The 27,259-nt window shown below is 50.7% G+C and overlaps 3 protein-coding genes across 9 annotated transcripts; 1 reads left to right on the plus strand and 2 right to left on the minus strand.

Moving 5' to 3' along the window:
* Positions 1 to 287: 287 nt before the first annotated feature.
* Positions 288 to 11,888, minus strand: GDAP1L1 (ganglioside induced differentiation associated protein 1 like 1). Of its 3 annotated transcripts, XM_041419292.1 has the most exons (6): positions 11,709 to 11,888; positions 9,221 to 9,413; positions 5,825 to 5,998; positions 3,717 to 3,814; positions 3,479 to 3,593; positions 288 to 631 (listed from the first exon to the last, which is right to left on the minus strand). In XM_041419292.1, exons 1-6 carry the CDS (start codon positions 11,886 to 11,888, stop codon positions 288 to 290), a joined length of 1,104 nt encoding a protein of 367 aa, XP_041275226.1. The 3 variants fall into 3 exon arrangements, with proteins under 3 accessions (XP_041275226.1, XP_041275227.1, XP_041275228.1); XM_041419293.1 differs by lacking the exon at positions 5,825 to 5,998; XM_041419294.1 differs by lacking the exons at positions 3,479 to 3,593; positions 3,717 to 3,814.
* A 4,192-nt stretch (positions 11,889 to 16,080) lies between these two features.
* Positions 16,081 to 20,376, minus strand: LOC121343770 (oxidative stress-responsive serine-rich protein 1-like). 2 transcript variants are annotated; one of them, XM_041419235.1, is made up of 3 exons: positions 20,032 to 20,376; positions 18,318 to 18,428; positions 16,081 to 17,700 (listed from the first exon to the last, which is right to left on the minus strand). In XM_041419235.1, the coding sequence occupies exons 1-3, from the start codon at positions 20,235 to 20,237 to the stop codon at positions 17,025 to 17,027; spliced, it is 993 nt and encodes a 330-aa protein (XP_041275169.1). In that variant the 5' UTR covers positions 20,238 to 20,376; the 3' UTR covers positions 16,081 to 17,024. The 2 variants fall into 2 exon arrangements, with proteins under 2 accessions (XP_041275169.1, XP_041275170.1); XM_041419236.1 differs by lacking the exons at positions 18,318 to 18,428; positions 20,032 to 20,376 and adding an exon at positions 17,834 to 18,302.
* Positions 20,377 to 20,846: 470 nt separating this feature from the next.
* On the plus strand, positions 20,847 to 26,776 carry LOC121343771 (oxidative stress-responsive serine-rich protein 1-like). 4 transcript variants are annotated; one of them, XM_041419237.1, is made up of 4 exons: positions 20,847 to 20,925; positions 23,202 to 23,318; positions 25,111 to 25,224; positions 25,967 to 26,776. In XM_041419237.1, the coding sequence occupies exons 2-4, from the start codon at positions 23,239 to 23,241 to the stop codon at positions 26,652 to 26,654; spliced, it is 882 nt and encodes a 293-aa protein (XP_041275171.1). In that variant the 5' UTR covers positions 20,847 to 20,925; positions 23,202 to 23,238; the 3' UTR covers positions 26,655 to 26,776. The 4 variants fall into 4 exon arrangements, with proteins under 4 accessions (XP_041275171.1, XP_041275174.1, XP_041275175.1 ...); XM_041419240.1 differs by having other exon boundaries at positions 23,205 to 23,318; XM_041419241.1 differs by lacking the exon at positions 20,847 to 20,925 and adding an exon at positions 20,957 to 21,469.
* The last annotated feature ends 483 nt before the right edge of the window (positions 26,777 to 27,259 follow it).

Consider the following 27,259-nt stretch of genomic DNA (forward strand, 5'->3'; position numbering starts at 1 on the left):
GGCAGTGCCACTTCCCAGTGGGCAGGGCTGAGCCCGTGAACCCTTGAGCCTCTGGCTGGAGTTGAATACCTAAACCTAAAAAAGGCATTTACAAGTTGACGCTTTTTTGTTGTTGTTGTTGTTTTCTTATTTCCTTGCAGTATAGGTTTCTACTTCTAGACTATGGAATGTTACATTAAACAATATAATTATTCATTACCTTGCTTCAAATTTCATTACAGTTACTGAGGCTTCATCATAATTTCACACAGCACAGAGACACCAAACTAAACACCAAGCAGTCAGCACTAGATGTATTTTTTCTTTAAGTACCAATAAGCAAAATATCCCATTCCCCCCAGAGATCCCATCAGGAAGGAGGCTCCAAGGAAGGAGGGAGGTTTCCTCTTGACCAGCCTGAAGGCATTGGGTACCACTGCAGAGAGGAGCGTGGTGTGGATGTCTCCCAAAACTTTCCTGAAGGCGAAGCGTTTCTGTATCCTGTCAAAGAAGGACTGTAGGTTAGGTCTGCTGCCATCTTCCCAGTATTTCTTAGAGAGTCCCAGAAACTTGAGGCGGTGCAGGGTAGCTCCTAACAAGATATCGGCCAAAGTAAAGACGCATCCGCAGAGCCAAAGTTCACACTTCTGCCCTGGAGAGAGAAGAGACAGAGCAGAGGTAATAATCCCTTGTGTGGGCACCTAAAACCTTGCTCAATAGGTCCACATAGGCAGGAGCATTTGTAGATCTGGGGTGTTTTTCCCCAGCTCTTTGATGGGCCAGGAGCTCAGAGCCCATCTACTGTGATGGAGAGTACAGGGGTGCCAAAAGCTGGCAATATGACATGATTATTTATAGCCTGTGTGAATATACAAATTTGTATATTCACACAGGCTCTGCTGCCTCTCCCCCAAGTCAAGAGCAGCAGGAGATAGCATCCTCCTGTACCCAGGAGGTGCCTAGAAAAGAGCCCTTTGCCCCCTTGAAGGAAGATGCTGTGCAGTGCCCCCTTCTGCTGTGTCAGTGCTCGGGGAGAGCAGCAGTGTCTGCCCTTGGCAGCACCAGGAGCTGTTTCAGGAGTGTCACGTCAACTTGGCCTATTTTAGGGATGTGAGAAATCCTCAGGAATCAAAACCATTTGCTGGGTGGCCTGGCTGCTCTCCTGTGTGTGCTGCTGGGGAGGTTCTGCCTTTGTTCTCTCTCCTGTACCAGGGACCGTGCTCCAGGACACCAAAACTGGCAGCACCTCTGTGCCAAGAGCCAGGATTTTGGGGAGACAGAGCTCAGTGCGAGTGCAGGACATGAAGGAAGACACTGAAGGGTTGAGAGCCCCTGATAATGGGTGATCCCAGAAATAACCCCACCAGAGAGACATCCAAAAATAAACCAAGCTGCTGTTAGGCTGGAAAAAGCAGTTTCAGGCCAGGATATTGTTAAGCACTCCCTCAGTGCCCTTTCAACACCGAGGAGCTGGGCTGGGATGGAGTTGAGGGAGATGAAAAAAAGTGCAGGTAAAGAACATCAGAAGGGACACAAAAACCCACCCTCAGTCAGCTTTGCTCCAGATTCCTAGTTCTGGGGCTCTTCATTGTGCTGTGGCTATTGTATCAGGAAAGAGAAGAGAGGCTCCAGTGCAATGGCCGAGGGCAGGCACTGCAGCTGCAGGGCTGCCTGCAGGACCAGGCCGGGCCAATTATGGGTAATTAGCAACCCTCATTTGTAGCTTCTTGGCAGCCTGCCAAATCCCGCTAGAGGCACTGCCCAAGTGGACAGATTGCCTGTGCCTAATTAATCAATAAATATTTTCAGTGACTAATGACTTATGGGGGTGCTGCAGCCAGAGCTTCTTGGGTGTGGCGGGGCCTTGTGGGCGCTTCTGCTCAGCCGTGAGGGGAGCAGGGCTGAGGCAGCTGCCTCACCAGGCACTGCTGCAGGTGAAGGAGAAAGCACATGTGAGGATGATGACTTTGGGAGAGAGCTGCGATCCACCCCTGTCCCTCTGTCCCTCCTGGCCCTGGGCCTGCACCTCTGCTGAGGTCTGGAGCCCGATGTGGCGGCTCCAGCCCCTCACACCCCTGCCCAGCACCGGGTGGGGTGGAAGCACAGGCAAAGGCAACTCTGCATGCACAGCAGCCTCAGCTGGGCTCAGCCTGTCCCAGCTGAGGGGGTGCCTGTGGCAGGGGTCTCCTGGTGCTCCTGCAGCACCTCCCACCCTGCTCACGCCTGCATCACCGGCAGCCGGGCTGCGTGGGAGCAGAGCTGCTGCACTGCAGCTCCTGGGAGGCTGCCAAAGTGCTGATCATGCCCACTGCTGAGATCCAGGCCATGGCACGGGGTGGGAGTTTGGGGTTCTGGAGCAGAGAGCAGCAGCAGCACACAAGGACTGAAGGCATTGGAGCACCTGGGTGCTGGCAGCAGCAGCGATCCCTCTGCTCCAGGCTCCTGGAATGTCCTCCCAGGGCACCTCATTAGGCTGAATTCTGCTGTCCCAGCCCTCACACCGGTTAATGAGGGGTTTGAGGAAATTAGGGCAAGGCAGGATGCCACTGTGAGCACATCAGGGCTCTTGGTAAATCCCCAGCCCATGCCCTGCAGGGCCCGACCCTGGCACCTCCGAGGGCTCTCCAGGGTGGCCCCGAGAGTGACGCACGCACGGCTCCCCGGGGCCGAGGCTGGCCCAGAGGGCAGGGGCAGCTGTGGGACCATCCCCTGATTAACTGTGTCTGGGCTCTGCTCTGCATCTGGCACCGTGGTGCTGGCAGCCCTCCTGGGGCCGGGGTTCTGAGCCCTGCCAGCAGTGAGGAAGAGAGGAGGAAGGACGGTGTCATCCAGGGGTGATGGCAGGACAAGTGCTGCCCAGCTGTGTCCAGGCACCCCTGAGTGCCAGGGCTGCTCTGGGCAGGCTCCCAGCACTGTGTGTTTGCTGTCAGGGATGGCTGGTGTCCCTCTCTCCCACCTGCTGGCATGTAACACAGGTTCTATAAAGGCTCTCCCCTCCAGGGCTCCTCAGATTCCTGGGTTTCCCTGCCCATGCTCCTCTGGGATGTGCCACAGCCTGGTGATGTGAGGGTTTGGCTGCGGCACATGTCCCTATCTCTGCACTTTCAGCAGCCAGTGCTCCTCGTGGTGGAAGTGCCTGGGGCCAGCCTGCTGCTTCCTAAACCAGACAGAGCATCAGTCACTGCCAGTCCCTTGCTGGGGTAGAGGGCTCCTGCCATTCCCCTGTGATGACTTTGTGGCTCCCAAAGGGCACCCATGAGGACAGGGGTCCTGCTATTCCCTGTGGCAAGGGATGCAGGGGTGGTTTGCCAGAGGTTAGTAAAACCATGCTGCAGCAACATCAGTGTACCTAAAACCAGGAGAGCCCAGAGGCAGCCCCAGACCCACCAGTGGTTGCTCCATGGGAGTTGTTCATCAGGTGCAAAGCTTTTGGCTGTTTCTGGTGTTGCACCTCAGCCTCGTGTGGAAAAACACCCCATAAACACAGCCCAGTGCCTACCTTGGTACTCCAATTTCCTTTTCTCCAGCTCAGCCTCAATCTGGTCTAGCACCATCCCAAGCTCTCCAAGGATCTTCTTCAAGTAGTTCACATTATCGTGCTCCAGGATCTTGGCCTGGGTGGAGAGCAGGGTTAGAATGTGGAATAAATGGATGCAGGGACACAAAGCCAGACCATGGCAGGTCTGTGGGTCATGTTCCCCCAGCACCAGGGATGTGTGTGGCTTTGACCCACTCACCATGAGCTTCTTCTGCTTGGAGAGGTAAGGCTCAGATAGCTGTGGCTCCTCTTCATGGTCCAGCTTCATCAGATCTGTGGTGGCGTTAGCTAAATGTCCTGGGGGGACACAGACAGAGAGGCTGGGATGATCAGTGTGTCTGATAGCAAATCACCTCATCCTGCAGCCAAAATATTGCTGTAGCACCAAGGGAAAACATCCCAGAGAGCTAAAATGGGCCAAATTCATGGCTTGCTGCTGCTGTGCTTCCACATCTGAGGGCGTGTGGCTCTGTCAGCTGTCCCTGCACACAGGGATCACACAGGGCAGGGCTGGCTCCAAGGTATGGCCAATCCCCTCCCTCTGGTGAGTCCCAGCCTGGGAGTTTCAGGGGGAGTTTCAGCTCTTCATTTCCCCTGCTGGATTCATACTAGAACTGCTGGAAGTTCTGTCTGTTACTTGCTATTTTCAGGACAGCCCTGGGCTTGCCCATAACCTGGCTCCAGCAGCTCCATCCCCAGCAGGCTGAACCTTTGGGATGTCTGAGCTGGCTGCCTACCCTGGGGTGTACATTCAGAGCAGTGGGGCAGGGAGGGGCACAGGGGTGAGTGCTCCCTCCTGGGTGAAGCTGTCCCTCCCTGCCTCAGTGTTTGGGGCTGCAATTCCATGGTGTGGAGCCCATCATGAGCATGGAGAGGTGCTCACCCTCCTGCCTCTGTGGGCACAGGGAGGATGGGAAAGGCTTTGTGCAAGGGAGCCAAAGGAGGGAAAGGAGCAGAGTGAAAGGAAGAAAGGAATCCTAAAGGAAGAGTAACACCTAAGGGATAGCATAAATTACCCAAAGTTGGGCTAATATCTTCCTGTCAGGGACCATCTGTCTTTCCCTCTTTGTTCCCTCCAAAAAGGGAGGCCCTGGCTCTGCCAGCATGCTGATGCGGGAGGTGCCAGGGCTGGCTGGGGTGGGAGCCAGCAGCAGGCTGTGCACTGCTATAAAATGCTGAAATTCCCATTTCTGCCATGAGCTTGTGCTTGCTAAGGCTGCCAACCAGCTCTCCTGGGGCTGCAACTCAGATGGAAACCTGGATATCATCCTGATTTCATTCCCCTTGGGAGAGCCCGGAACCTTGGTTCACCCTCTCCTCGGACACAATGACATCGATTCCCCTCAGCACCCACTGTCACAGGGCAGTTGAGCCATTGCCTGAGGGCAGAAGATGAGCTGGGGAGGAAGGACACCATCAGCCCATGGACCTGCTCACAACCCTCCAAAGGCTTGGGAAAATGTCACCAGTGCTGAGGTTTGGACACGGAGATGTGTTCAGAGACCTCAGCAGAGTGCTGGGGAGGTGATGTGAGGCAGGTGGGGCTGAAGCCATCACAGCCACACCCTTTGGGGAAGGGAGGGGCGCTGGCCCAACGTCTGGGGGTGGAGGTGACACTTGGTGACATGGGGAAAGCTGTCTGTGACGGGTGTCAGCAGAGGCAGAGCAGACCACAAGCTACACCTCAGGAACTGCCTATTTCTCTCTGTGCACAAGTGCATCCCACCTCAGCAGGACCACCTGGGACCCAGGCAACCAAAGGGATGGGGGTGGGAACAATGTTTTCTATGGGCTCAGCTTGGGGCCAGAGCCTAAAGGAAGGGAGAGACCTGGGACATGCCAATACCCTCCTGACAAGGTCAGTTTTCTGGCGAGGAATTCTCTCCAGGAGCAATCCCTGCCATTGAGTTATATTAAGCATCGTCAATGTTTCATGAGCACTTGAAGGTCAGATACACAGACTTATGCCGATTCATCCACTGCCTGCAACTCAGTCTGGCTGCTCCCTCCTGCCTTTGCCCTTAGAATTATTGGAGGGAAAGGGGCAAATTCCTGTGCCCCAGAAAGAGCTGTGGAGAAGCGTGCACGGTCCATGGGAGCCCGGACACCCCCTGAGAGTTAGGAGGTCTCTCTGGGATGCCTGCAATTCCCAGATCAGCTGTGCTTTGCCATTTCCCAGCTGTGCTTTGCCATTTCCCAGCTCTGCCCCAGTCCTTTGGCAGAAAGGGGAGATGAGCAGGAGCACGGTGTCTGGCTGAGCTGTGGAGCCTAAAGGAGCTGGGGAGCCCCTCTGGAAAGGCGACTTACTGCGGATCTCAGTGGTGGCGTACTTTGGGATCATGGAGTCGGTGGTGAGCTCGGGGTGCAGGATGCAGCCGTGCGTGTAGGCGTCCATGGGCAGCGAGTCCAGCAGCTCCCGGTACTGCAGCACCCGCGAGTGCAGCAGGCTGCCCGGCTCGGGGATCAGCTGTGGCACGTTCTCTGCAGGGCCAAGGCAAAGGGGTTAGCGCACCTGGGAGGGCTCAAGCGCTCCTCAGCGGCTCCTGAGCCGGCTCTGGACAGCGGGGCGCAATCTGCTGAGGCAGCGGGGCTGCCTGAGGCAGAGCTTTCACTCTAATCTGTCAGCTCTCCCTGCCCTCCCTGCTGCCCATCCCGGCCAGGAGTGCAGCCAGCCCATGCCCCGAGATGGGCAAACCCATGGCGAGTGTATGGATGTCATTACCCAGCCCCACAGCCCTCGTGTTCCCTGGGGTCAGTGCAGCCAGCCCTGATCTCCACACTCTAATTTCACGTCTCTTTGAATGAGAGAAAAACTTTCCTGGTCTGCAGAAAAGAGCTAAAAGATGGGGATTTGAGTTTAGGATCTCCTGAGTTACATATTCTTTACTCCAGTCACAGTGAGGTACCTCATGTTCTTGGGCTTCCTTGAAAATCCCAAAAATGGGCATTCAGAGTGGATGACCAAAGAAGTGTATCTTCCCTCCATGCTCAGCCAGTGTCTCAGCTGCAGGAACATCCCTTGCCCTGGCTGGCTCTGCTCCTCCCTGCCTTATTGGGTTTATTCACTTTCCATGGATGGTGGCTTGTACTGTGCCTTTTATTACACTGTCAGCTCAAAATACATGGCAGGTGACACCAGAAGAAGCAAAACGTTGCTCTTTTCTCCCCCAAGATTTTTAACTCTCCCAGTTTTTAAGGGATCATAAATGTTTATAGTGTCTGCAGAAAGCAGTTCACAGGCAGTGAGTAAATCCACCACCAGGACTTTGTTGCCCACATCCTGTCTGCAGCACTGGGCTCTCCATGTCCCAGTGTCCCCACCTGAGCGGGTCACATTGGTAGGACTTTGGCAGATGTGAGCAGGGCAGCCCCTTGTTTCAGGGCCAGAAGTGACAACTGTGCTGTGCCCAGCCCTGCGGCTGGTGGCAGGAGCGGGGCTGCAGGCAAGAGGGAGCTGGCCTTGCCATTATCGTGCCTGCTGGTGCCCATGGCTGGATGAGAACCAGGCAAATTTTGGTACCTCCTGTACTGGAAATCTCACGGCTCTGACCCAGACTGTCCCTGCTGGAAGGCTCCACAGAGTTGTTCCACTGATAGGCATCAGTGTCCCTGTCCCCTGAGCAAAGGGAGGTTTTGGTGGCTCCTCCCTGCCATGGGCTGCTCACTGCCTGCACTGCCTGGGCTCCAGCTCTCCAAGTGGGGATTTTCCACCCAAGAAAAGTGACCAGATGAGTGACACAATAACCGACCTATAGCTTCTGTGCTCCTTCCACGGGCTGCTGGCCAGCACCTGATGGGCTGGGGCTGAGGCTGGGAACAGCACATCCAGAGGGACTGCTCCATCCCACAGGAAGATGGAGCAACCACAATGAAATAGCAGCATGCTGGCCACCAGCCCACATCCTTCAGCACGTTCCAGGGAGGTTTTTCATTGGGATGGCCTGACTTGCCTTTACATGCCACAGCAACCTGCACACAGAGGCTGCTGTTGCACTCTGTGGCTGTGCAAGGGGGTGCAGACCTTGGAGGACACACTTGCCTGTAAGAAATATCGCCCTGGTCAAGTCATCAGTGGTTTCTGGGCACTGCTGGGCAGTGTCCTAGTGAGAAGCATCCTCAAACATGGCTTATTGGTACTATTCACTGCTATTTTGGGGGGAATGAAAACATTTCTCCACACACTAGCCTTTACTATAGCTGGCCCGCAGTGTGTGTAAGCAGCTGATAAAGGCCATGCCCTTAGCCCAGGGGAAAACATAGCTCAGTAAAAATACTTTGTAAAGGTCTTTTCAAAGTCTACACATTTCTGCAAGGTGGCTGATTCCCCCTCAGATCAGCACTGCCACATCCTGGTAATGCTTTTGGCAGCTGCACTGCTGGGTGATAGGATGGAGCAGAGCATGGAGCAGGGAGTGATGCTCTGGACCCTCTTTCCTGGAGCTTCCCCTCTCCATTTCCCAGGAAAAAGGTAAGAAACTGCACCTGGCTGGCAAATCTCAACAACAGGAGTTTCCCAGCTCTGTGTCCCCCTCCTGCTGGGGACAGCCTGTTGTCACATATGTCAGACCACCTGCCCTTCACAGAGACCAACTGAAGTGGTGCAGGGACTGACACCCCCTGATGTCCCCCTGTGCTGGGGCTGCTGCCAGGCAGGAAAGCAGCTGCCATTCCCTAGGACGTGCTGCTGGTGTGGATCCTCCTGACGGACCCACCCCTGCTGCCCCACTGGGGAGGGAGCTGCGTGCCTCCACGGAGCAGCAGCGCAGTGGCAGGGCCAGGAGAGGACAGCAGCTGAGCTGGCAAGGAGCCCTGCCTTCGGGAGCTATTTTGAGATGTTTTTGATGTCTCTGTTGCAAGGGGATGGATGCTGGGGCGAACATCGTGATGGCAAAGCCCGAGATCCCTGCCCAGCTTTGAAGCCTGCCCAGTGGGTGTCCCAGCCCAGCAGCCCCCAGGATTGGGGGAATGAGGTTGAAGGGGTGTGAGATGCCAGGGAGAGGCTGCTCACCACAGCTGCTGAGCAAAGCTGACTTTGAGCTCTGTCTCAGCATCCCGGTGTGCCAGGCTCAGCAGGCCTGCAGCTCTGCTCCAGGGGAATATGAGCTTCCCTCTCCTGGCTGTCCCTTCCTCTGGGTTTGTGTCACATCATCCTCCCATGGTCCTCAGCACCACTGGCTGGTTTTGACTTTAAAGAGGCTGTTTTCTCTGAGGCACAGCAGCAGCAGGGACAGCAGAGTCCCCTGGCCCTGGAATCCTGGAGGAAGCGGGGAGAGGAGCAGCAGAACATGGCTTAAACCCACCTTCTCTCAGCAGAGGCCCTTATGGCCCCTTTGTACAATTACCCAAGGACAAAGCACAAATGTACCTGACGTCAGAAGTGTTCCCATCTGTGCCCCAGTGGGGACTCTGGTGAAATGCCGCCATGCACCATGGGGACTGAGAGAAATCGTCTGGTTTGGAAGCGTGACTTCCAGGACAGAAAAAGGGGAGCTTAGCTACCACACCCCTCAGAGCCCTCCAGCAGGGGATTTCTGCTGGAAATTCTTCACTTTCATGGGAAAACATGGAAGTCTGGGGAGGGCTGGTGGCTTGCTGACTTTCTGGGATGAAGATGAAACTTCAAAGGAAAAATTTTGATTTGTTTAGCAAACAGAATTTAAACTAGACACAAATTTCCTGAGGCACAGCCCAGCCTTGCATTACCTCCCGTGAAGTTCTTCTCCATGTAGTCGATGATCTGGTTGTAGTCGCTGATGATGTTGTCCCTGTGGATGATGACGGGCACCTCCTCGCCCAGGTTGAGCCGCATGAACCAGGGCTCCTTGTGCTCCATCAGGGGCATGCTGACGTCGCGCTCCTCGCAGGGCAGCCCCTTCTCTGCGATCACCAGCCGCACCTGGGCAGGAAGCCAGGGAGAAAGGGCTCAGCCCCACGCACCCAGCTGGTCTCCAGTGCCCCCTACCCCACTGCACCCTCAGACCCTTCCCTAAAACTTAGACACGCCAGGATCACACGCTTGCCCTGCAAGAAGCCAAGCAGCTGTTGCCATGGGACAGCTGCAAAAGCCAGGCAGCCACTAAATAATTTGTTTTCCTGGCAAAGAGGGGATACCCAAACCCATCCTGTCTTCTCAGAATCATGGACCATCCTCCCTGGTCCTGGTGGCCTGTGCGACAGGCAGAGGAGCTGGAGGGCTGAGAGCCAATCCCTCAGCAGTGGGTGGAGGGAGGCTGGAGCTCTCCAGCTGGGGGAGTGATGCTGCTGTGGATCCCAGCATGGCCCAGCACATACCTGAGGAAGAAAAGGAAGCAGAGGCAGCAGCAATATTACGCCTTACACGTGCACACAGTGAGTGCTGCTATCTGGCTGAAGGAGACCTGGATGCTGACTCAGGCATGTCCCACTCTCAGGAGTGGACTCTGCCTTTACCAGGTGAAGGCTCTGTTCTGTGGGAAGTTCCAGGCAGCCCCTGTGACCCTGCACAGCATTCCTCCTCCTCCTTCTCTTCCTCCATGCTGACATTAGCTTGAGGGCATCTCCCAGCACCTTCACACCCCTTGTGTCAAACTTGCCTTTCCCTTTCTCTGCCCTCCTCCTGCCCTGGGTCTGCCCAGCACTGCGAGGGTGGCACCCACAAATCTCAGGGGTGGGAAAGGTGAGTCCAGCCTTGCAGAGGGGCAGGAGGAGGCAGGAGTGAGGCTGGATGTGGGACACCATCACCATCCCCACCCCGACTGCCAGCCCTCAGGGCTGATCCTCCTGCTCTGCTCTGTGCATGAGATGGTGTTGAATATGCTCTCAGGGATGGCATTTTAGGCTTCTGGGTTATAAAACCTGACTATTATGAACTAAGTATGTCAAACACAGAAAAAAAAAGCCCACAGGGGATGTGAGAAAGCCATGATTTACAGAAACACTGAATGAGGCAAAAGTACATGTTTTCATCCAACTAGCAGCAGCTAAAAATACAATTTAACATATATAAGTGTTCCTGTGAGTACTTCAGAGTTCCCAGGGAATTAGTCATTAATTATTCACAGGACTGGCAAGTTAATTTTTTCTTTTAAAGTCAACCAAGAGAAAGCCTGGGCTCCTCAACTGCAACTCGTTCTGGCCTTTTCCTCCAAGCTGATAAATAAACCTCAGCCAGCACCACCTGGGGTACCCAGCCCCAGGCTCCCTGTGCTGCTTCCAGGAGCTGAAGGCCTGGCAGGAGGCAGCCCGGGGTGCCAGGGTACCCCAGTGCCTGAGGGCACGGGGAGCTCCTGCCAGCACCCCAAAGGGGATCCCAAATAGGGGTGACCAAACATTCCCTGGGAATTCCGCGGGGAGCGGGGCACGAGCATCCCCCGGCAGTGCGGATCCCGTGCTGCCGACGGCGGCGAGCCCGACCATGTGCAGCCACCCTGCTGCATTGGGCATCCTCCCTCCTTTGTGTCTGCTCGCAGGAACGGGCACCTCTGCCCCGGCCTCCCCGCCGGGCTGTGCAGCTCGGGGAGGCCCTGGCACCGGGGAACTTGGTGTTCCGACAGCCACCCCTCCCAACAGCCCATTCTCCATATGGTGTTCATGGCTTGGGAATGATGGGGGGTTTGGGGCCGGGGGAGAAGGTTGGGTTTGCTACACAGCTGCCGTGCTGCGAAATGAGCATTTACTATTGTCTGGAGAACGGGATTTCTTGCTGGGGCAACCCAGGAATAGAATTTCCAGGGCACTGCTGCAGTGTGAGGGGTGAATCATCGCTGCGTGCTGGGGTCCGGGATCCTCTCCCGGGCACCAGCCTGGCTCGGGGCTGCCTCTGCTCCCGCAGCAGCAGCAGCAGGGTGGTCCCGGCCCGGCTCTGCCTTTGTCTGCGCTCCCGGCCACGCCAGTGGGGCTGGCAGCAAGTACAAAAGCCGAGGCGGCTGCCGGTGCAAGCCGTGATACCAAAGCAAAGGCAAGATTCGACTGAGCCCCCCCCCCNCCCCATCCCCTCCCCAGGCAGATGCTGTTAAAAGGTGCAAAGATCTGCCTGGCCGCACGCTGCTGCCCCGGCCAGACACGGGGCTGAGCCCCTCGCTGTCCCCCGAGTGCCTCCATCCATCCATCCGCCCGTCCATCTATCCATCCATCCTCCCGGACGCAAAGGGATGCCCTGGGACCTGGAGGTGATTCTCGCCCGGGAGCCCGGCCGAGCGATCGTTCTCTTTACCTTTTGTGAGCTGAAAGACTGGGTCCAGTGGTACAAAACCAATCTGTCCTGGGATTTGAGAGCGGGGTCTGTCGGGTCGTGATTTTCCTCCCCCTCCGTGGATTTCCCCGCGTTGTTCTCCAGCGCCGAGATGGGCCACCAGCTGCAGTTGGTGGGAGTAACATTATTGGGAGTCGCCATGACAGCAGCGAGCGAGCGGCGGAGCGCGGGGATGGAGCGGCGCTAGCCCAGCATCACATGGGCGGCTGCCAGCCCCGCTCCCGGCCGGGGTGGGCAGCGCGGCCGGGGGACGCGGGGTCACAGCGCAGGGTGCGGCGGTGCCGGGCCCGGGGCCGGGGCCGGGGCTGGGGCTGGGGCTGGGCTCGCAGCCCGTCCCCGCTCGTGGCGGGGCTCCCACGGAAACGTGCAGGCATCGCTTCAGGAGAGGAGTCAGCACGGAGGATCCTGCCCGCCCGCTGCCTGCCAGCTCGGCAATCCGGGGCAGCTCCAACCCCTGCGGATGCTTGAGAACATTTTTCAGCAGAGATTAAGATTTTTTTTTTTTTTGAGTGCTTTAGATATGGCGGATGTGTAATAAATAGCCACAGTGATGGACACTGGGTTTAAAATGCCTAGAAGGTGTCGTGCCTGCCTTGAAACCTTCACAGGAAAAAAGCAGCAATGGCTCTTTAAATTAATTTAAATTTTAACCAATTATTTTTGGAGAGGACAAATTAATTTCTGCCTATTGGGTGTCATGTAGCCTACAGAGGGGCAGAGCCCAGGAGCCTTTGGCATGTACCAGAGCCTGGGGTGCCTGCCCAAACTGGACAAAGTAGGCACAGCTGGGGGGCACTTCCAGAATGAGCAAGGTGTGTCACAATTCCAAACTGGCCAGGAGACTCAGAAGCACTGGGGCTTCTGGAGCTGCTGCTGCTCTCCAAGCCCAATGAGCATCACCCAGAGGTTTGCAGGCACAGGTGTGTAGGCAGCTGGATACAATGTCCTGGACATCTGGACTTGTGCTTTATGACACTTGGCTTTGTCATGCCACATCTCCAGCAATCTGAGAGCCTGAAGATATTTTCACACTCTTGGAACTATTGCCAGTGCCAGGGGATAAAGCCAGTCCAGTTAGGGGTGTTGTAGGGGCAGGTCCTGGTGAGGATGTGGAACAGGCTCTGCAGGCACAGGGAGCCAGCCTGTGTCTCAGGGCTGTGTGAGAGCTCTCATGTGAACCACTGGGGCTGGTGAGGATAGAGACAGGATGGTTTGGAAGAGCTGGTTTGAGTGGGGAAACTGAGGCACACTTCACCCAGGAGCACTGGGAGGGAGCAGGGCCAAACTGGTACCCAGCTGCATAAATATAGTGCAAAGAGCAGTTTTCTAGGGACAGGGGGATGAAAATGAATTGTTTGGTTGTTGTGATGTTCTGCTCCTCAGCGTGTGCAGGAAGGTGATGAGAGGGGAGAGGCTGGGAAGTGCTGGGCTCTGCCCTGGCTCCTCCCTGTTCTCTCCCCCCGTGGGCAACAGCCCCCAATAACAACCTCTCTCCCAAGTCCCTGAACTGGCCTCAGGGTCACCCACAGGGACAGGCTCTTGCTTGGCCTCTCCTTTGGGGCTGCAAAAACGAGGGAAAACTGAGCTTTGAAGAGCTGGCACCCCATGTAGCACCACCCTGCCCTCTGCTCCACAGCCTCCCCTTGTTGCAGGCATCTTTGGAGGCTCCTCGCACTGGAAGGGGACACGGGGGGTGCAGAAAAGGCAGGGAGCAGGTTGGCCAGGCAGCAGCTGCTCTCCCTGGATCGCTGTCCAGAAGGCCCCATCTAGTGGTACAGCTTGTGATGAATTAGTGCTGCGCCGTGGGGAATAAAACGTGACAGGTTGTGCATCCCTCTGGGTCCGGCAGGTACACGGAGCCTCTCTAGGGCCATGTTTATTTAGCTGCGGTTTGGCTTGCTAAACCGAGCAAGGCTTGAAGGGCACGAGGGGTGCCAGCCCCCTTCAGGGGTGCCCTGACCTTGTGTGACCTTGAGATCACCCCCAGCTCTTCAACACAGCCTCCCTGGCTGCCAGAGGGGTCGGCGTGGGGCTGCCCCATGGCATGCTGTGCACAGCCCTGGCAGAAGGTGCCATCGGAGCAGGATTGTGGCTGCTGGCAGCTTGGGAATACTGAATCCAGGGGAGGGTCTCATCTCAGAGCGGATGCAAAGGCTACAGAGATGAGAGAACAGGAGGATGGAGTTGGTCACGGGACTTTGCAGGCTCAGAAGAACCCTCCCTGTTTTAGAAGGAGAGGGTGGAAAACAGGCTCCAGAAACGGCTCCATTGATTTTTTTTTCCCAGTGGCCTGATTCAGTATCTGCCAATGTAAAGCTCAGCCTGGATTCGATTTGGCTTCTGTAAGGCAAGAAAGAAATGTCATTGATCCAGGGTGCCCTTCTGCTTCCTGCTTCGGTTTAACTAGTCCTGAAAGCAGAGGGACAAGGACTTGGGCTACTGGAAAACACCCAGGCTGGATCTGTGAGATAGGAAGCAGAGAGTTGGGATCTGGTAAGAGCAAAGTTCTGGGAGCACTGCAAGTCCACTGGTGCTTTCTCAGAATATTTCAGACATATTCTGTAGATTCACTGGGAACAGATCCTAGAGCATCCACTCACAGAAAAGATCCCTCAGGCTTGTTGGGGCAGGTACAGCAGCAGCTGGGAGCAATAGGGTTGCATTCAGCACTGCTTGTACCAGGGCATCTCTGCTCATCAATCAAGCTAAAGGTGCTGTGCAGGCATTCCCAGAGAAGATGCAGTTTTCCAATAAATCCTGAGGTTTCAGGCAGGCAGCAAAAATAAGTCACTGCATTATCAGAATGACATGGATGAGCTGAACTGAGAATGTTTTGATGGAAACAATAAGTTTGGGCCTCTCTTAGGGCCCATCATTCACCCCCAGGGGTTGGTCTGTACTGTGCAAATGCCACCAGCAATGTTCCAGTACATTTGCTGCAAACCTTAAAATTGCAGTCAAGAACCAAAATATCTGGCCTTGCTCTGCCACAGGCAGCACTAAATGTGCTTAAACACTAGCAAAAACAGGGGTTCAGGAAGGAAACAAAATGACTGAGTTACTTTTTCCCCTTTTCCTTCCTCCTTCACTAGCAGTTGCTCCTGTCCTCCACAGGACACTATGGAAGTGTGCCCTCAGAACCTGCTCTCAGGTTTTCCCTCCCACCTGGTGTTCAGGCAACCTAAATTCATTTCTCATCCCTCAATTTCAGGTATATCTTCGACTAGTTTAACCTCCACAATTTCCCCAATTCCTCCTCTCTCCCTGGACACAGCAGGCCCGTGGCATTGTCCTGCTCCACAACTGGAAACGCGCCCTCCAACGCTGTCCATCCGTACAGGGTTTATGTAACAGCAGTCCAGACACCTCCTGGGGTTCTGCACACTTTACTGAAGAGCAGCACAGCAGAAACTGCCCCAAGGTGACCTTGCCTCGGCTGCCACTCCACATTTCTTACAGAAGGGCCTTGCTGTGCCCCTTCATTAGGCTCCAGATGCAGAGAGGAGTGGGGATAACCAACACCAGGTTAAATAACCATTTTTATGCAGATGGAAGAGCTGTGCCTCAGCTTCACACACATGGACTCTGGATCAGTGCTCACCAAACAACCCTCTGTCTAGCAACAATTCCCATGGTGGTAAAGAGGGCACAGAACCAAAATATGAATAAAAATAGGAGAAGATACCCTCTGCTGAAGCAGAAACACCCTCTGAAAAATAACAGCAGCAAAGATAGCTGGTACTAAATGTTTATGTTTACAAGCAAAGTACATATGATACCAGATTTTCTGTAGGGAGAAAGAAGGGAAAGTGGAGAAAACCCAAAGTGTGTGTGGGTATTGCAGGATAGAGCTGGAAGAGGGAGGTGACACGAGGAAATGTAGAAATCAGTTACATTTAATTTGAGTAAGAGCAAATACTGCATGCTAAATATATGCATGAAATTTAAGAGCAAAATTACTTTTAGTTGTATTCTTAAGTTTTTTGATTTGGATTTTAAATCTCAGCTTCCTGGACTTGTAAATTTTTGGGATGGTGAGAAGAAAATCTACAGTGATTATCATCTAGAATGTCTGAGCCTTTTTCAGCACAGAATACAAGGCCAACTGTCCACATCTGCTCTTCATCTATTTTTACACAACTGCTTGTGACTCCTTGGCTTGCTGACCACTCAGTTTTCAGCATGTAAGTAAAAATTACAGTACTTTACTCAGACATGGTTGTTGAGCATGTACAGCTGACACTGAAACCAGAGTTTTATTAGTTTTTTTTTTTAACTAAAAAGGTCTTGAGGGAAGATGAATATGTGCCAAATTATTCAGACTTTAAGTTGCTGGGTTTTGACAAACATTTATTAATGCAAGTCTCGGCAACAGAATTTTTTTATTGCAGTATTTTCAACCAGCAAGAATGTCATAGCTCTACAGCACAAAGCCAGGATGATACACACATCTTGTTCACCCCCTTTCCACACCACTTTGTGTAACAGATGTGCTCAGAAACATCCTGTATAGATGGTTCCACCCTCTCTGCTTCTGAGACTGCACAGCCCAAACAACCTGGTAGTCTGCTTCACTCCCCCCCAAATTATTCCATCTGTAAAGCACAAATAACAAAATATATTTTTACTTCTAAGAGCTTCACTTATCTGCAGAAAAATAGAACTGCTTAAGAGTGAGCGAGTTAGATTAAGGAAGGGTCCAAGTACACACCCGCACGTTCTGGACCTCCCAAAAAAACTGTAAGGAAGAAGCATTCACAACTTGATCCAACTAAAAAAGGAGTCAGCCAGTGTTCAAGGAAAGGAGATTCATCCTATCCAAAATGCTGAATGCCTTCTCATCCTTCTCTCTAGAGCAGGATAGAGGATGGAGCTGTAGCTGTGAAACTTTTCTCTAAGTACGGAGATACATTAAGAATGAACATTCCAAACACGCCAAAATATCAGAAAAAAAATAGAAGTTTTTTTTGGTTTTGTTTGGTTTTTTCCAAAACATAGTGAAAACAGCAGAGCTTCAATATCCACAGCACAAATCAAAAACCAAACAGAGCTCATTTGACCTAGAGTGCTTTTGTTAAGGTATTCAGAGACTTTAGTGCATTCTTTTTAGAACTAAGCTCAGAAACTATATTTCATTTTTCATTTTATTAGAAAACTAAACTGTATGAGGCAAAGAAACATTTAATCAAACACACAACAGTGAAAACATGGCACTGACAAGGCAATTAGCCCAACCATTGTATCAAATTCTGCTTCAGGATTCTCTATTGCTTACAGTCAAGTATACATCATCTCTGCCATGTGAGACATTTTCTTGGGAATATATAAGTAGTATTCCATGTATCCCGAAAGATCTTCAATAGTCACGTCATCCACAAAGGCTCGAGCTTGCTCAGAACAAGACCTGTGAGAGCTTGCTGAGGCTGTCCCAGAGGGAGATCTGTTCTGGAGGGAGTGGGCATGGGCTCCCAGGACAGCCTTCTCGCACTCGGACAGGACGCTGCGCAGGCCGGAGAAGGAGTACACCTCCATGGCGCGCCACTGCTGGCACTGGCACTTCCTGTCCGTACAAGGGCACTGCCTGCCGTTGCTAAGCATGGATAAGGACTGGAAATCTGAGGTTTGCAAGCTGTTCTCAAAGGATGAGGAGACAGCAGGGCAGTTCTCCCCCAGCTGCTGCAAAGGCTCTTCGGCGGTGAAAGCTTCCAACGGTTCAGTTCTGTCGTTACTGGCCTCAAGGTGAGAATCCTGCCCGTCCTTCGTACCACGTTCTGCTGGGACAAAAACATCTGAGCTGACGACACCCTTCGAAGTGTCTGCCTGGGGTTTGTGCTTCAGCTGGCTGTTGGCTTTCATGTTGCAATAGGTGAACTTGGGAGGGTGCAGGACCGGAGACTTGGAGCGCCGGCGCCGCGGGACCCTCGCCGATCCTCGGGAAGGCTTTCTCACACACCTGCAGGGTTCAACAGGTGAGCAGGTGGGTAACTCCAGATCTACACTACAGCTCAGTAAGCTCTAAAATGTGACTAAAAACATTTTACAAGATTATTTTTCTGCTTGGAAATACCAGGTGACTGGACACTTACAATCTGTGACACAAACCGTGGAGGACTCTGAAGAAATTCGGGTTCCCCCAAAGGAAAGATACATACAAGGAACCCTTATTCAAGGCGCTTCCCCCCAAGTCTTCTGCCTTAAGCAAATGACACTCTGTCATCCCAAACTGAACTGTAGTGCAGAACCTGGGTCAGCTGGAGCTGCTGGCAGAGTCACACTGAATATCCAGGTACTTCAAAAGCAATAAAAGAACCCAAGAGTGAGGTGAGAGGGGGTTGCAAAGGTTTAAGACTTGCAGAAAAGCACTACTGATGATATCAACAGAAAAGAAAGCTTTGGGAACCCTCTCTAGAGAAGATGCAATATTGTTTTTAAAGACTTTGATGAAATCAAAGAACAACATATCAGTTATGGAAACATTTTGTGACAGAAAAGAAAGATATCTTGAAGCAACTAATTAACAACAACTTGCACTGAAAGCAGCCTGCAACTGTTCAATGTGTCATGTTTTACCCATGCCATGCTTCCTTGGAGCTGACAGGCTGCTGCTTGGCTCCATCCATGGCTGCTCTTGTCGTTGTTCTGAGGATTGTCCCGTCGCCCACGGACAGAGCTGCAATACATCTGGGTAAAAAGGGAAATGCCACATCACAGAAATGCCTGAAGATACAGCCCACAGGCCCACATTCAGCCTCTGTGCTTTGCATGCTCAGCTAAGCCCATCACATTTGCTGCATTGACTCCCTCTGTAGTCAGTGGGTAGAAACAGGGTCTTAGAGAGGTTTATACAACCCCTCTTACTATACTGGTCAAGTGGCTAAAGATAGGTGAGATGAAATGAAAGGCAGCCAAAATGCCCAGAGGTTGATGTCATGCCCTATTTGTACTAAAATGACACATTAAAGGAATGTAAACTCAGGTTCCAAACATTCTTGTCAGACAATAGTCATTAAAGACAGTCTCCTACTCCTCTGAAATGCAAAGCCAAGCACCTGGAGCAGGAGGCTGAGGGGGAGTTGGTGGAGAAGTGGAGGAGGTACAACAGGCAAGGACAGATTACTGATTTATTTCTCATTACAGTTTTGAGATAAGCATGAAATTTAAAAAGCAGCTGACCCTAGAGGTTTAGATGACAAACATAAATGCCCCAGCACATGAATCTGTATTTATAGTTATGATGGCTGCAGGTGTGACTTGGAACATGGGAAATTGTAAGAAATGAGGCTGAAATTCTATCAAAGAGCTCAAATACTCTGCCCAAAGTTGATATTAATGCATTAGTCACAAGATTTGAGCTGCTCACAACACGTGTCTGCAAAACAAGATCTTTTTATGCCTAAGATGTCATCAGGAATCAACCAGAAGCCCACACAGTCTGCCAGTGGTACTACATTGAAAGTGTTATGATTAATAACCACAGTTCCTTGACAGAGAACAGCTATTTTTTTCCACATTGCTCAGAAGTCATCTTGAAGCAGAGGGAATGAGTAGCAAAGCAAAATGTATTTCCACATGCAGAGGAAGTCCTGAATTCACAGTGTTGATGGTGGTGGGGATGAATTCACAAGGTAACACTGCCAGCACAAAACTTCCTCTTGTGTTTATAAATTCCCAAAAGACTTCAAGTGACCTGTCTCAGTGTTAGACTGCATAATTTCATCAGCTCTTACACTACATGTTATCAGCACACCCAGTATCTTACTGAGTAAGTTTTTATTGTAAGAATCCACAAAATCCCCTGAACACAGGAATGCTCAGAGCTCATATTTAGCCTGACCCTTCCCAGTGAGACTGGGCTCCCCAGCACACTCTGAGGAGTTGGTGCTGCTGTCCAGACGCCCCCCAAGCCAAGTTTTGTGCACTGAATAAAGGCTTAAAACACACACCAGTGTTTACAGGGACAGACAAACAAATTCTGTGTCACACCAGGTGACTACAGCTACGACAGTTAAAAGTGGGTTCACTGCTTTAGGTGAGTCTTCATGTTTCCATGCAGTCACTGTGTGACTTCAGTTGGATATTAGTCAAAATTACTCTGTAATAAAGAACTGCTTTACATATTATACAGTTATAATGACTGTATTTCATCCGAAGTGATGCAGTTCAGAGAGAGCAAAGAACCTTTCAACAAATGACTTTTTCTTTTTGAAATGTAAAATAACAGAAAAAATACAAATATGTAATAAAACCCTTACAAATTACATCGCCTTTTTTCTTGCTCACTTACCCTGCTGCATCCACTCTCAGCTTTTTGAATGCTGTTTGTAGACTCTCCTCCTCTTCATCTTTAGCTTCCAAGTCCATTGATGTGCTCTCAGTGGATAACCAACAGTGCCATATAGAATAAACTGAAACACAGACATTGGGATTTGATACTGAGGTCTGAACAAGATGCTCTGCACAAAACTGGCTGACACTGTGACGGGTGCTCATCCTTCTGTGGGCAATGCCACTGCCTTCTGACCAGACCCACCCTGGGCTTTTCACTGTGAACTCCAAAGCCTGAGTTTTTCAGAACAAGCACAGCCTGTGTTAAAAATATCAACGTGTCTTTTTATCAATGGGTGAATACAGATCCTGGCAACCTGTGTAACTTTAAGCTGTGAGCATGGCACCTGCAGCAAAGCTTCGGAAAGGTTTCAGGAGTCACGGGATGCTTCAGGCTGGCAGGGATCCCTGGAGGTCCCACTCTCTTGCTCAGGCAGGGCCACCGCACACTGCTTTCCCAGGACCATATCCAGTAGCCTTTGAATAACCCCAAGGAGGAAACTCCAGAGCCTCCCTGGACAGTGTGTGCTCAGGCGCCCTCAGAGAAAAGCGTTTCCTTTCGCTCAGACAGCGTTTCAGAGTGTGCCCGTGGCCTCTGCTCCGGCCCCCAGGCAGCAGCGAGCAAAGCCTGCCTCTCCCCTCCGTGCCCACCCTTCAGGCATGCCACGCCTCGCTGAGCGCCCTCCCGAGCCCTTCTCACGGCCAGCAGCGCGGGGGCGGCCGGGCACTGCCCGTGTGACACCCCCGCTGGAACGGGCGGGGGCCGGGACCGGCGCCAGGCCCGAGCCAGGCCCGCGCCCGCCGGAGGCTCCACAGCCGCGGCCGCCCCGGCGGGCCCGGCCCGCGGAGCGCGGTGAGTGCCGCTCCCGTCCCTGCGGCCATCCTCGTCCTCATCCCAGTCCCCTGCGCGGGTCTCCCTTGCTCCCCGCGGGGGCCGGTGAGCGCCGTGGTGTCCGCGCGGCGAGACCTTCCCGCGCGGCGAGACCTTCCCGCGCGGTTCCCGCCGCCGGTCCCCTCGTGAGGGCGGAGGGCGCGGGGGGAGCCTCGCCGGGCGCGGAGCCGTGCTGAGTCACGGCCCGGCCCCGGAGCAGGGCCGCGGGGTAGCGGAGGGGGCTGCTGGGGCGGCAAGGGCTGGGGAGGGAACTGCGAGCGGTTAAAAATACAGAATGAAAAAATACGAAATAAAAATTAAACATACCAAAGTTCTTGTCCCGCGGCCCGTGTGCTGCCCCTGCGCCGCGGCCCTGCACGGGCCCGTCGTTATCCCGCGGGGGACGGCGGTGCCCGCGCCTGTCCCACCGCCTGCGCTCGGTGCGCTGGTAGTGCGGCGGTGCTGGGGAACCGCCGAAAATGAAATGGAAAGGGAAATGTGTGGGAAAGCCTGGGAGGTAAAAACCGTAAGTTTCAGGGCGTGTTCACAGTAATTGATTTTTTTTTTTTTAGCGTGTGTGCTCGTTGGCGCGTGCATCTAAAATGCTTAAGCTTATACTTCGTTATCACCCGGAGAGACTTCTGTCTAAATTCTGCGTTGTTTTGAGGATTTGCAGTGTTGGTGATGAAGGGCAGCACGATAAAATACTTAGTTTAAAAACTGATACTGTATTTTGAGTAATGTACTGTGATTTTAAAAGTTTTTACTTTCATCTTCCTGCTAAGGCACTGTAATGCAGGAGTTTGCTGTTAAAAAAACCCCCAAACTTATATAGCCTAGTTTTTTATTTCCATTTCAAAGAATCATCTGAGGATGACTTGGGGGCCAAGAAATAAAAGTGAAGTGAAGACCATCTGTTTCACCATAGTAGTAATACTTGGCTAGGAGAAAATATGAAATAGTAACTTGCTCAGATGAGCATCATGTTGTCAGTGTTTAAGCTGCTTCCTCTCCTGTTTACTCCCTGTCTGACTCATTGGACACCATGTGCCTTGAAATTGTTATGCTCCATTATCCTTCTGTGTGTGTCATAATAGCTGTGTGCAATCCAGGTGAGATCACAGCACAGAGAGCAGCCGTGGGGAGGGAGAGCTGCCACCTCCAGCTGCAGTGAGAGGGAGAGGGAACAGAGATTTCCCCCATCCCTCTGCATGAGTAACTGAGCTGCACAGCTTCAGACAAAAAAGGTCTCAGTGAAGAGAGAGTTCTTTTCCTTGCTACAAAACAACCTCACGCAGAGCCTTGCGTTTCCTTTTGCTGAAGTCCATGAGGTTCCTGTTGAGGTCCCAATGGTGTTTCAGCCATTCATCCCTGTTTGGTGGCATCAGCAGACGTGGTGAGGGTACCCTGCCACATCATCCAGGTCATTAATGACATCATCCAGGTCATTAATGAAGATGTTAAACAGGACTGGACAGTTCTGTTCCTGGGGTACACCACTGGGGGTGACCTCCAGCAAACCCAAAGAGCATCAAATTTAGAAAGATTTGAAGTCCTTTGTAGCAGATTAAATGATGGCTGGGGCAGATTAAAAGAAAAATCAGCCTTCCTTTTTTTTTTTTTTTTTTAATTTAAAGGAAGGCTTTCAAATTGCTTTTTGTATTTGTTTGCATTTGTACTTGTTCACAAGCTGATACTGGTAAATTTCAACAACTATTTGTAATCATAATACCATGTTCTGATAGGACTGTGTAGCTGTTGCTGGGACCTAGACATAAGGCTAAAAAAAGTTTTGTTTGGCTTAAAACTTTATCTTGTTTTAAGAAAAACCTCTTGGTTTGAGTTTTTTTGAAGTGTATGTGTAACGCTGAGTCCCAAATTTGGAAAGAAGAGTTGTAGAAGGTTGGCTGTTTCTAATAGTGTTGTTCTATCTCACTTTCACCTCTTCTACAATTATTCTGGCAGCACTGTAAGACACGTGGAATAGTCTGGCTGGGCTGTAATGTATGTGCAAGATGCTGTTGACACTAAATTTCACTTTGGATTGTTAATTCACCTACAGTTGTACAAGAGACTGTTCATTTCGTTCTTGGGTATCATAAAGCTTGTTCTGAGTCAGCTTTCAAAAATGTTCTACTAGAATGACCTCAGCTTTGTGTGCTCAGTGTGCTATTTTGAGTTTATTTTCACGTATTATGGTGCTGCTGGGCAACTAATGTTTTTAACATTATTTTCATGTGTCTTTTTTCTGATTGGAGCAGTACATGGTAATTCCATCACCTCCTGGCCATCCCAATGATGAAATCAGAAACTAAGGATGGAGAAGAGGAAAGCCTGCAGACAGCATTCAAAAAGCTGAGAGTTGACACAGCTGGGTGAGTAACAGCACAGGAAGGGACAGACATAACATCTTACAAATGGACTCAAAGGGAACACCCTTGCTGTGAAATTTGAGGGAATGAGGTAATTTCAAAAGGTTAGGCACAGAAAACTTTCATTGTAGTTAAACAGACTGAAATAAATAAATTCACTACCTGCAGACTGCACTTCTTAAGGAATTGTAAATTGTTTGATTGTTGTCAGCTTGCAGCAGGTTTGAAAGAAAACTCATAATGGTGATCAGCAGACAATGTGCCTGAAATGAATTTTGGCAGGAATCTGGCTGCCAGAGGTTACCAGTACTGGAGTCCATAGGACTGGAACTCTGCTGTTGAAGTTAGCATTTTGCCATGGTTCTGAAGGCCTGTCATGAGAATAAAATCACATCTTTTCCCAGGAGAGAAACTTTCTTTCCATGTCAGTAAGGGAGATTGTTAGATTCAGTGCATGATTCCCACACAAACTATTTTCATTGCTGTCACAAAATTTCTATTAATAACCAGAATCACTAAATGGGAAAGAATGCTTTTTGTGTTGTCTTGGTTTGTGGAGATCTGACACGTGGCACTTACCTCCACTGTCCCAGGTGGCAGAACACAAGCACCACATGTCTTCTGTTGGTAATGATAATTTTTATTTGAAATTAAATAAAGGAAAGCTTCCATATAATGTTTTTTTTCTGCTGACAAATGTGCACCATTGCATATTACCTGTAGAATCTAGGATCCCATAAGCTGTTGTCAGTGATGCAATTACACTGTCACTGAAATGAAAGGGCAGGTAAGGCAGCATCAAGGTGGTAACTACAATTACCACAGAGCTGAGATTGTGAATAGATGGGCTTCTAAAGTTATCTTTTGTTTAAGTAATTAAACTCATTAGTAATGAATTACCTCTCATTTCTTCAGTATCTCTAGTACCATCCTCCAGCTGGGTGTATTTGATTACTTTGGAGTTTTTACTGGTGCCTTTTGATCTTGTGTTCTGTATTCACTGTCCTTTAAATGGAAATTAGTTTGATTAATAGCTTGGATTCTCTTAACCCCATGCTAGATCAGTGTGTGGGGACTCGTTTTCACTTTTCAGGGAATCTGTCCTGTTTACAAACTGATTTAGCATAGGATTTGGAAAAAAATTTACTTCCAGTGTAATATGTGAAGTTGCAATTTGAAAGAATTGTTCTCGGGTTATTGCGAGTCCTTCAAAATGGGAGTGTGGAGTGAATTCACAGCACCAGAAAATTTAGTAAATCTACTAAGGCCCCTGCCTGGAATAGAAGCTGTAGGTCTGACAAAACTCTGGGGCTCAAATGATTCAACTTGCAGGAGTATGAAGAGTTTTAGCTTATGTTGACAGGCTATGTTAGACAGAGGCTTAAGTGTTCTTCAGCTAAACAAAGTCTATTTATGTCCAAAGAACATTTATTTTTAGGAAAGAATGGCTCATTTGTCTCTGGAAAAAGAGACGTGTTTCTTCAGTGGTGGTGTTTCTGCCTTCCCCTCTCCTGGGAAGCTGAAATTTGGCCACTGTGTGTTTGTCACTGACACGTGGGGTTGGCTCTGCAGCGGAGCTGTGAGCGGCATCTCTCGGTCAAGGGTCTGTTACACAAACCTTGGAGCATGTCAACACTCATCCTTCTGATTTGGGTCCTTGTGGGCAGGTCTTTGAAGATGTATTCTAAATTATTTGGAGCAGTATTTTCCGGGAGAAAAGATGCACAAGGGTTTATTTTCATAATCATAACGCTAACCAGTGCAGGCTGTTAACTCTTCATTCTGTCTCTCACAGATGTACCACTTCTCTCTCTGTGGGTGATGGGACAAGTCCCAGAGCAATAGTTAGAACAGTGGCAGATGAAACCAAACCTAAGAATGTGTGTGCTTCTAAGGAAACCTGGCATGGGTAAGAGAAGCTTGGGATTATCAGACTATTTCAAATGATACTGCATTGAAAAGGAATATTAAGTAGACAGTTTCTAGTTGGTGCTCCTCTAAACAAGAGACCTGAATTGTCTTTACCAGAGAACTTTATGAAATACTCACAGCAGCTTTTTCTCTTCATAAATGACTGCTGTTCTTTACAGTTATGTGAACTGAAAGGAAATGCTGGTCACCTATAGGTGGCTAAACGTTGTAGATATTTCTCAAAGCAAATGTGAGCTGCTGGTTTGGAACCAGACAATCATGAATGCATCTCTTTCAATCCTTGTTTGACCCTGCAGAAGCTGTCACTGTGCCTTGGGAACTAGATTAAAATAAAGAATCGGTTTCTAGAGTATCTCTGCAGAACTTCATGCTCATCTGAAACCAAACCATCCTTTGCTCTTGATTCATTAGTTTTGTGCTCTTTTCTTGTGCTTTGTTCTTGTAGCAATTATTTTGTCATGTCTCACATGCTTTACTCATTTTCTGACCTTCAAAGCCCACTCTCCGAGATGCATTTCCGTGGTGTTCCTTTTATATTGTATACAACTGCTTGTCTAGAACTAAGTCAAATTCCAAGAGAGCAGACTACCCTGAGCAAATACTCCAAACCTAAAGCTTGTGCATGCAACATAAGTGCTGGAGAGATTTTGCCCAGTGTTACTTATAACCCAGCAATAAGTTTTTGGTGACTCTTCATTCCCTTTGTCTTTCCCTGGCAGGTCTGTGAAGAAGCCCTCGAGAGGAGTTGTGAGAACCCAGCGTCGCAGGCGTTCCAAGTCTCCAATTCTTCATCCTCCAAAGTTTATCCATTGCAGCACAAAATCACATTCCACATGCAGCCAGCTGGTGCAGAAGAGCCAGGCTGATGCCCAGGAGGACAGCAGTGGGTTTGGGGTGCCAGTCCCAAAGGAAGCATGTGCACATGAACACTGCAGCGTCACTCCCGACGTTGGCTACAAGGCAGCTGATGAGTCTTTGGGAGTTTCTGTGGCACAGTTGACATCAGAGAACACTCAGGAGAACTCTCCAGCTGCAGCTTCTCCAGCATCCAAAACAAGCCTAAAGACTACAGAGCTTTCTGACTTCCAGTCTGTGTGCAAGCAGAACTCGAGTGAGCCATGTGCATGTGCAGATAAAGCCTGTCAGTGCAAACTGTGGCAAGATATGGAAGTGTACAAATTCTCTGGCTTGCAGAACACCCTCCCTCTGGCACCTGATAGAACGGTTTCTGAGGATCACTCCCAGCCTTTGCCATCAAGAACTCCCTCAAGTTCTCCACGCTCTTGCTCTGAGCAAGCCAGGGCCTTTGTGGATGATGTGACAATTGAAGATCTTTCAGGATACATGGAGTATTACTTGTATATTCCAAAGAAAATGTCTCACATGGCAGAAATGATGTACACCTGACAGCAATGAGCACTAAACCCAGAAGGGTGGCTGGTTTAAATCTGCCCTCAGGCACATCATGTGAATATGCAACCCACTCCCTGCTCACTGTGCTTGCAATAAAAACACTTCTTTGCATCTCAGCTGATGTTGATTATTTAAGCTGGACAAACGGTTTAGTTTCAGCATTACAATTTAAGTATGGAATAGATAATGTGGTAAATGAACCTAGAGCATACCTGCCTGTACTTAAGAGACCCAACACTTAATTCTACTTTGTTTCCAAAATCCTCTTTTTGTTTTGTTGGAGAAGAGTCCCTAGATTGCTCAGTGATTAGAGCTCTTCTTGTGAGACACTTGGTGTCATTCACCTCCTTTGAAATCACTTCGACCTCAGGTTGTAGGACTCAGGTTTGTGGTATTGGATGCTTGTGCCTCTGATTTTATTTCATAAAGGAGTGTGAATATCTCCTGCCCTCCCCTAAGTACTATTACTGTAAAAGTGGAAAGCAAACCTTTCACTGAATTTCCAACCGGCCTTAGAGACGTGTGTGCACGAGACACACCCTGCATTCTTCAGGGGAGTTGCTGCTGTGGTTAACCAAAGGAAAAGTCAGGGCAAGGGC

Source organism: Onychostruthus taczanowskii, unplaced genomic scaffold (genome assembly GCF_017590055.1).
Source record: "Onychostruthus taczanowskii isolate IOZ18803 unplaced genomic scaffold, ASM1759005v1 scaffold60, whole genome shotgun sequence".
NCBI classification, from domain to species: domain Eukaryota; kingdom Metazoa; phylum Chordata; class Aves; order Passeriformes; family Passeridae; genus Onychostruthus; species Onychostruthus taczanowskii.